The following is a 9,566-nucleotide window of genomic DNA, read 5'->3' on the forward strand; positions in this document are numbered from 1 at the left end:
GGCATCCCGTACACCTGCTGCCATGGAGCCTCTACTGAAAGCAGTCCGAACCATCGCTGTCTCCACTAGTGAGTGTGAGCGGGCATTCAGCTGCATGAACGATATCCTTACTGCAAAAGGAATGCTCTCTCTGTCAGCCGACTGTCCAGCCTGGTTTTCATTAAATGTAATGGACCATCACTAGGACAGTTCAATCCGGAACAGTATGTGAGGTCCTGGCTGGCAAAGGGAAGGAGAAGTGCTGATGAAAGAGCCTGTCCAGCTCCAGCCCCTGATACTGATGTCCCCAAGGCCTTCTGGAGCCTTTTCTAACAATGTGAAGTATATTGCAAAGCAGCTCACCCAGTGAGAAGACTTTTGGCATAATGTGCCGATTTGTACAGATCCTGGAGATAGAAGGACTTCAGACCAACCAGGGAGTTATCTGATCAGCTTGGTGTTCAATGTAACTCTTTACCATGGCTCAGACTTTGTTACTTGCAGTTACAGTTTCTCATTTTAGATTGTGCAAATTTTGCATTTGTTTTTACATGTTCTTTGTTCATGCTCTTTATCATTTTTCTGAGTTGGAAAGTTAGATTGCATCATAGTTTACTTTATACATATTTGTATTCTTCAGTGGTGAAGTATATTGCAAAGCAGCTCAGCCATGTGAGAAGACTTTTGGCACTTTTTCGTTTTTCGTTTTCTGAGTTGGAAAGTTAGATTGCATTCAAAATGTACAGAAATACTTAATTTTGTTAAAGCTTTTATAAAAAATGCTTCTGACCAGAGCTTTGTTTCCTTGTCATTAATGTTGAACACCACCAGAGGGGCTCTCACCTGAAAGGTCTCTGCTTCATGTGTCTTCAGCAGAAGATCTAGACTTTGATTGCTATATTTTCAGTTAATATTGACCTTACTGAGCTTTAGCCATATCCGCTGCCTATCATAACAAATGTTAAGTACAGTGAACCTTTCTAAAATATACAGTAGTAAAGAGACAAACCCACCAGCATTATAGTAGCCAAATTCTTTTTTGTGGGCTGTATATATAAAATTGACTTGAAAAAGTTGCTGATTTTAGAGTACTGGCACCTTTTTCATTCCAATTCAAGCACTGCCCATATTGACGCACCTAATTCCTAAACTTCTAACAGATACAACATAAACCGATCCTTCAGCCTCATATGAGCTCTCAGACACGTTCAAAATGAAACTGTCTGAGCTGTCATCGCTTGCTGCTGTGTGCGCCATCGTGCGTTTACATGCAGATGCTGGGATCCTGAACGGTGCAGCTGGAGCGCTGTGCCCGCAATGACGTCACACATAATTTGGCGGGACTTGAAGAATCCCCGAGAAGATCCAGAAAATGGTCAACATTGAAGGGCAGATTAATGGTTATCAAAGTACAAATATCCAAAATCAGTTCAGTAACGGTTTTCAAGGGGACACTATTTACTCAAATTGATGGGTTTGGATGATGGGGGAAACTCGTGTCACAGGCTCTTTAAATACATTATATATTTTCTTAAATGTTTATATAAAACTTGAACATTGAAAATATTAATTACAATTTATTTGGCAATTGGGAACAAAGATTTTCTGTTTGCTGCTTTAAGAAAGAAACACACACACAAAGGTACAGGTTTTTTTATGTTTTAATTTCCTTTATTATCTTTGTGAGTTTTCATGTATTGATAGATGTTGTGTCAGCCTAAAGGGGACGTTCCTGTATATAGGTCAGCTAGCAACACCACACCCATAGTAAGTACTATTTGACACCTGTAGTGGGCTTTTATAACCAGGTAAACACCAATTGCTTCATAAATATACTAAACACACTGTTACAAACTATTTATCCATAACCGTCCATTTGTTATTTCACTATGAAACAATCTCAGTTTTCTACACAATTGTTTAGCAAGTGTTTTTTCCTTCATTTCATTGTATTAACAGCGGCACCTTGTGGACGAATACTAGTTTTTAGATTAGATTACTTTATTGTCATTACAAAATGCATGCACAGTGTAACGAAATTAAGGATGGTCTAACCAGAGTGCAAAACAGTCAGTTATATAAACAATTATCAGAAGTATGTACACAATGAATGATACAAAAATAAAGGTAAATATTTGAGAAATGTTTAAATAAGTGATGCCGTTAATATATTCATCATTCATTCAGTGCGTTTCCACAACAGAATATCTGACATAATGCATCCACACCTTTGAGTGATTTGCTGATTACTCATTCTTGTCCAATGATGTCTGGCCACGATTTTCGGGTCCTGACATATGTTGACGAATCTGATTGGACAGCATGTACCTAATACTCTACGGTGATTGGTCGAAGGTTGTGCGTGGTGCGCTGCCATTGGTCGGTTGTCACGGGTTTTAATATAGTGGGTTCTTTCGGTGCGAGAGGTAGCTTGTCAGTCTCTCTTGTTAAGGCAGTGCTGCGTGCACTTATCTCCCGGCTTTTGTCTCAGGAGCTGAAGATACACAGCGTCGTTCAAGCAGCAACTCAAAATGAAACACGCCTGGGTGATAGGACTCGTGTTTGCACTCTGTGCTTTTGGTGAGTAGCAAGAACATTTTGCTATCTTGTATCACTTTTTTATTGCCCAACATTTGAGCTAACATTAGCCAGTAAGCTAGCGTTAACTTGTGGGCTTTTATCTGCTCATTCGTGATTAGATCCTCATGTGATAAGCATTTGTTAAATCTTCACTTGGACAGCATTGTTTCTTGGAGCAACGCTAATATAAGCTATTCTTGCCTTTCCAGAAGATTCTAGTAGAAACACCATGTAACGTTATATTTAAGCTATTTGATGCTAGGTAACATCCCTATTCAAATCTATCTGGTAAAACGTTACATTTTAAATCTGGTTTTGCAAAACACACCATACTTAACCGAACATCTAACACATTTGGGTAATTCAATCAGGTCTTTGCAGAGCTTCATTCCCAATAAAAAGCTTTTAAATGCTGAATATTTCTCCAGATATAACTGTACTGTATGTAATCTAATATGTCTTTAACCAATCAACTCTTGTCCCTTTGCAGCTGCTGTGAAGGCAGAGGATGAACTGGACATTGAAGGGACAGTAGAAGAGGACTTTGGTAAAAGCAGAGATGCCTCCAAGACAGATGATGAGGTGGTGCAGAGGTAGGTGTCTCTTTGAATACCCTTTCACAATATGCCTGAGAAGGTGCTGGTTGTCCCGTTCATCAGGAGAGGTCACCTAAACCCAGAGTTACCAGCACAAGGTCAACATGACCAATCTTGTGCACACAAACCCTCATGGCAGCAACCCTTGTATTGTAGTGGTGGCCAAGCGTTGCAACATGAAGTGCACATCCCTCCAACAAGGGACTCTTCTGAGCCTAGGATTTAACTTGGATACAGATCCCTCAAGGGGAACACAGATTTTCCTTTTTGGTTGTTGACAGGGATGATTCGTTGTTGTGCACGTCCCTGAACTCACCTATGTTTGTGCTTCTGTCTATCCCCAGAGAGGAGGAGGCTATCCAGCTGGATGGATTAAATGCCGCTCAGATCAAGGAAATCAGAGAGAAGTCAGAAAAACATGTCTTTCAGGCTGAAGTCAATCGTATGATGAAGCTGATTATCAACTCCCTCTACAAGAATAAGGAGGTGAGAAGGAATAAATGGCACCTTTTTTATATACAATCTGCGGCTTGGCAGGATCCTTTCTATGACTTGTGTTTGCATCTGTGACCTTCTTTCCCTCCTGTTTGTAAATGAGGAGAGCCAACTGTTTGAAATGCCTCAATATACATGGTTTCACTAGATCCTTAAAACGTTTTTAATGTATTGATATACAAATAATACCCTAATTGGTATTAAATCAAGTCTTGAAAATGCTAAGACATGGAAAGTAGGGAAATATATTATTAAAACATTCTTTTTCTTTTGTCCTTGCAATTTGAAATCTGAAAGCACTTGGTGAAATAATTTAAACATTTTTTTTTTTACCAAATCACTCTCTAACAACTTGCAGTTCCAAATGGAGGAACAATTGGACACATAATTGCGTATCGTTTCAAAATGTTAATACATTTCTAACACCGTCAAACAAAACCTACATTTCTTATCTTTTATAAGGTATCATTTATGGCTGAGCTGCTGTATTTGATTGCATTAGATTTTAAAGACATATGAAGTAAAATGGTCACCTATATGAAACGCATACAGAGCTATATGTTAAACCGTGTACAACAAACTTATCCTAGCAATGAGAATTCAAACTACTTCAAGAAAATCTGCATGGCCTGATGCCTGTGTTCACAAGGCCGGTGCATTGTGTGCCATCACTATTATGGTATATCTTACAGACCTTTTCAGGAAAGTTCAATTGAAATGTTTTTTGTTTCTTTTTCAGATCTTCCTTAGAGAGCTGATTTCCAACGCCTCCGACGCTCTGGATAAGATCCGCCTGATGTCTCTTACCGATGAGAATGCAATGGCTGCCAATGAGGAGCTGACTATCAAAATCAAAGTATGCACAAAAAAGTCTTCAATACAATTGTTGCAGTCTTTATTGGTCATGTTTACCGTCTGTAACTTATCTTCATTGTTTTACCTTCAGTCTGATAAGGAGAGGAACATGCTCCACATCACTGACACTGGTATCGGAATGACCAAAGAGGATCTGGTGAAGAATTTGGGAACCATCGCCAAGTCCGGCACCAGCGAGTTCCTCAACAAGATGACAGAGATGGAGGGGGATCAGTCCACCTCAGAGCTGATTGGCCAGTTCGGAGTGGGCTTCTACTCATCTTTCCTCATTGCCGACAAAGTCATTGTGACATCCAAACACAACAATGACACGCAGCACCTCTGGGAGTCTGACTCTAACCAGTTCTCTGTCATCGAGGATCCCCGTGGGGACACACTGGGCAGAGGAAGCACCGTCACGTGAGTTTACATTTGCTTTTTAATCATCTTAAAATCACCTTTAGCCATTTCTAAGCATTATGATGAACTGCTGTTAGTCATATTGATGTTCACAGCTCTTCCAGAATACCGAAGCACCTACTCGGTTGAATCTTAAAAGCTGTTTTTCTGTTAGTAATATTGACATTGAAATGAAATCCTCCAAAATCTTCTTCTTACCACAGGCTGGTCCTGAAGGAGGAGGCCTCAGACTATCTGGAGCTGGAGACCATCAAGAACCTCGTCAAGAAATACTCTCAGTTCATCAACTTCCCCATCTACGTTTGGGCCAGCAAGGTGAGTACTTTAGACGCTTCCTCCTACACTGTGACTCAGACGTGTTCCCACAGTTACATTGTGAACATGAACAAAATAGCCGTTACATAATTTCTTCCTCTCAAAATGCCAGACTGAGACAGTTGAGGAGCCAATTGAAGACGATGCTGAGGCAGCAGAGGAACCAGAGAAAGAGGCGGCTGAGGACGATGTCGAGGTAGAGGAAGAGGAGGAGGACAAAGAGAAGCCTAAGACCAAGAAGGTAGGAAGTTCATCAGTAAGCTCTTATGTCTTTTAGTAATAACTTTCCCTAAAATAATCTAACAATATTCTTTTTTAAATCTGTATTTTAAGGGATGATATTGAAACGGGGAATTCAAAAAATATATATATTTAAGATGTTGTAATGTATTTAAAAAAAACATCTGAAGCTGTGAAAGATTTTGATGTACTTATTTTAAACTATAATACTTCCTGATTTATTGTTTCTATTTTTATGGGAAGGCAGTTAAAAGTTACTTGATAATGTTTTACTGAAAGTTTATGCGATGTCATTTGAATACCTCAATATTCAGCCTGATTGTTTGGAACCGAACACTATTTGAACATGTCTCATCGTGTTTGTCACAGGTTGAGAAGACGGTTTGGGACTGGGAGCTGATGAACGACATCAAGCCCATCTGGCAGAGACAGGCCAAGGAGGTTGAGGAGGAAGAGTACACGGCTTTCTACAAGACCTTCTCCAAGGTAGGCCCTTTGACACCCATCCATGTGGATTGAGAGCTCAAATTGTCTTAATTTTCTTCATTCAATGAATTCAAACTCTTTCCCTCTCTCACAGGACACAGAAAACCCTCTGGCCCACATCCACTTTACGGCTGAGGGTGAGGTTACCTTCAGGTCCATCCTGTTTGTTCCCACCGCTGCTCCCCGCGGAATGTTTGACGAGTACGGCTCCAAGAAGAATGACTACATCAAGGTATTTTCCCTCAGGCATTATTAAAGGATGGTTCTTTATGCATGAATTCCTGCAAAAAATGGTTTCTAAATGAATGTCTATTCTGTCTCAGCTGTTTGTGAGGAGAGTCTTCATCACTGACGACTTCAACGACATGATGCCCAAGTACCTGAACTTCGTCAAGGGAGTGGTGAGTGACTCTAACCCCAGTGCAGACCCCGACATGTGCTAATGTGGAATGTTTGAACTTTCCTAGATGGTCTCGGCTCTGGGATTAATGGAAATGTATTCTTTCTCTAGGTTGACTCTGATGACCTTCCTCTGAACGTGTCAAGAGAGACTCTGCAGCAGCACAAACTGCTCAAGGTGAGTTTCACATATTGCATTGATACCATCTAAAAAACAATTGCTTGTATTATTTATAAGGATCCCTTTTGAGTGTTACATGTTATTAACCTTGTACTCTATAATATCTGTAGAATTTACTGACTGGTTTATAAAAGCTTTTTTTTTTTTTTTTTTAATAAAAGATTGATAAAGCAGAATCAGGAATTGTTTCAAAAGAGAATGAGATGTAAATACAGTTGTAAAATAAAGAAGGTTAGGAATACTAAATTCAACATTCATTGTAATCTCATCCCCTCCGTGTTCAGGTTATCCGCAAGAAGCTCGTGCGTAAGACTCTGGACATGATCAAGAAGATCGCCGAGGTGCATTACAACGAGAAGTTCTGGAAGGAGTTTGGAACCAACATCAAGCTGGGCGTGATCGAGGATCACTCCAACAGGACCCGTCTGGCCAAGCTGCTGCGCTTCCAGACCTCCAACAGCGACACCGAGGTGGCCAGCCTGGAGCAGTATGTGGAGCGCATGAAGGAGAAGCAGGACAAGATCTACTTCATGGCCGGGACCAGCAGGAGAGAGGTGAGTGACTCAAGGTTCAAGGCTTTTAGTGTCATGTGTGCATAGCTGCAGTGTAGTTATGACCATGAACATCTTAGGTCACAGGCTCCTCCAACAGTGCAACACAGTGCAACACAATAACACGGTGCAAGTAAATACAAATAAAATAGAAATAGTGCAAGAATAGTCTATGATGAATGTGGTGGACTTATCTCAAGGTTAAAAATGCCCTATTATGCTAAGAGAATAAAGGGTTTGCAGAAATAAGACTCAAAACAGTTCAAGTCAAATGTAATGGAAACATCTGTTTCCCTCTGCAGGCGGAGTCTTCTCCCTTCGTAGAGAGGCTGCTGAAGAAGGGCTACGAGGTGATCTACCTGACGGAGCCTGTGGATGAGTACTGCATCCAGGCGCTGCCCGAGTATGACGGGAAGCGCTTCCAGAACGTCGCCAAGGAGGGAATCAAGTTCGACGAGAGTGACAAGACCAAGGAGAAGAGGGAGGCCCTGGAGAAGGAGTTTGAGCCTCTCACCACCTGGCTGAAGGACAAGCCTCTGAAGGACAAGGTAGAGGATTAGATTCAAGGCTTTGTTATTTGCACATTAGCTACAGTGTAGATATGGCAATGGAAAACGTAGGTCACAGGCTCTTATTATTTGTGTAATATTCATGAGAAATGAAACGCCAGCCACTGAGGCGATAAAATGTTTTAAGTTGTGTCTGCGCCATCTGTTATGTTATCCAATACGATGTTGTGTCTCCCACAGATTGAGAAGGCCATCATCTCCCAGAGGCTGACCAACTCCCCCTGCGCTCTGGTAGCCAGTCAGTACGGCTGGTCCGGAAACATGGAGAGGATCATGAAGGCACAGGCTTACCAGACAGGAAAAGACATTTCCACAAAGTGAGTAACGACCCTGTGCTCTTCAGCTATGTTAACGCCCTTTGTCACAGTTCTATCATGCAAATGTGAAGCATGTTGTGAACTAAGCTTATCATGCTTATTTTCTGTTCTTCAGCTATTATGCGAGCCAGAAGAAAACATTAGAAATCAACCCCAAACATCCCCTCGTCAAGCAGATGCTCAACAAAGTCAATGTAAGTCTGACTCATATCACCTTACAAAGTCATTACTATTGTAATGATGCCTAATTTAACCTTAAAAGATGCACCTATGCAATGATAATGATTTTGCCGAAAAAGTGTCCATACAGGCAACCTCTTGTATTATTAGCAGACAAACTGATCAGGTTTTTCCCCTCAGGAGGACGCTGAGGACCAGACGGCGTCAGATCTGGCTGTGGTTCTGTTTGAGACGGCCACGCTGCGCTCAGGATACCAACTGGCCGACACCAAGGCCTACGGAGAGAGGATAGAGCGCATGCTGCGACTCAGCATGAATGTTCCCCTGGACGAACAGGCAAGTCGTAGCTGCTTACGAGACATTTGCGCATCAAAGTTCTCCTTTTTCAGTTTGCATATGTCGAGCCACATTTCCTGTTCCGTAGCCAGTGAGCTCTGACCTACAACTGCATTTGAGATGGTTCCTCTTTTTTAGTATTGCATGTCTTTGTAAAAATGGTCGGCCTTTCTTTTGGGCGCCCAGTCAGACCGTTTTATATTAATGATATTATTTGACAGATTGAAGAAGAGCCAGAGGAGGAGCCAGAAGAGCCAGCAGAGGATGATGCTGAAGATGACGCTGAAGAGAAAGAGGAAGAGGAAATTATGGATGATGAAGAAGAAACGGTATGAACACTTCATGTTCTGAGGCATCTTAAGGATGTAAAGAAATGGGATGCCATGTATTTGTTCTTCTGACTGTCTCTTCATGACTTTCATTTTGTTCCCTTGCAGATAACATCGGACAAAGACGAGCTGTGAAGCACTGAAGAGAAGAGCATGTAACAACTGAGCTGGAAACGGATTGACTTCTTGTTCCAGCGTGGTCAATGTTATTCTGGGTGGGGTCCTAGGGTTGGGGTTTTTTAAGGCGAGCATTGTTTTGTTTTTGTTTTTTATTACATTCCTCATGACTGTAAATTTGTTAATATTTAACTGACCTGTTTATGGAAAGAAGCGATCCTGTCTCTTGATCGAATAAATGTTTCCTGGAAAAAGGACACATGGTTTCTGTTTGGTGATTTTACAAATGCACTGCGACAATCGATGTTGGGTTCTTTGACGGATACAAATGTCTGTCCAAGAGCAGTTAGTTTGCCTCCTTAGAGATCAAATCATAAACTTAGATTGTAATAATGCAGACAAATGAATGAATATGCCAAGGAAAACTGACAAAGTATTGAAAGATGGAAAAGAAGCAGTTTATAATTGTTTTTTTATATACTCAACCTTCTCAACAGGTATTCAATTTCCTACACATAAAAACTAAACATGGATCATCAAAGGTGATTACATTTTTTTTAATAAACTAAAACACGGCCAAATGTAGTTTTTCAGAGTTTATTCCAAACATAAATATTGTTG

General features: G+C 41.0%; 1 protein-coding gene across 1 annotated transcript; it reads left to right on the plus strand.

Moving 5' to 3' along the window:
* Positions 1-2,373: 2,373 nt before the first annotated feature.
* Positions 2,374-9,204, plus strand: hsp90b1 (heat shock protein 90, beta (grp94), member 1). The gene is made up of 18 exons (XM_034204857.1): positions 2,374-2,559; positions 3,050-3,152; positions 3,500-3,641; positions 4,390-4,506; positions 4,597-4,925; positions 5,129-5,240; positions 5,353-5,481; positions 5,850-5,966; positions 6,061-6,198; positions 6,290-6,367; positions 6,478-6,543; positions 6,831-7,100; positions 7,400-7,645; positions 7,847-7,983; positions 8,099-8,177; positions 8,344-8,499; positions 8,721-8,828; positions 8,937-9,204. Exons 1-18 carry the CDS (start codon positions 2,511-2,513, stop codon positions 8,961-8,963), a joined length of 2,403 nt encoding a protein of 800 aa, XP_034060748.1. The 5' UTR covers positions 2,374-2,510; the 3' UTR covers positions 8,964-9,204.
* Positions 9,205-9,566: the final 362 nt, after the last annotated feature.

Source organism: Gymnodraco acuticeps, unplaced genomic scaffold (genome assembly GCF_902827175.1).
Source record: "Gymnodraco acuticeps unplaced genomic scaffold, fGymAcu1.1, whole genome shotgun sequence".
NCBI classification, from domain to species: Eukaryota; Metazoa; Chordata; class Actinopteri; order Perciformes; family Bathydraconidae; genus Gymnodraco; species Gymnodraco acuticeps.

Excerpts from the sequence above, each read along its gene's own strand:
- hsp90b1 (XM_034204857.1), top strand. The coding sequence starts at position 2,511 with ATGAAACACGCCTGGGTGATAGGACTCGTGTTTGCACTCTGTGCTTTT. Across the intron at positions 6,544-6,830 it reads AGCAGCACAAACTGCTCAAG|GTTATCCGCAAGAAGCTCGT; the intron begins GTGAGTTTCACA and ends CTCCGTGTTCAG. Across the intron at positions 8,829-8,936 it reads TGGATGATGAAGAAGAAACG|ATAACATCGGACAAAGACGA; the intron begins GTATGAACACTT and ends GTTCCCTTGCAG.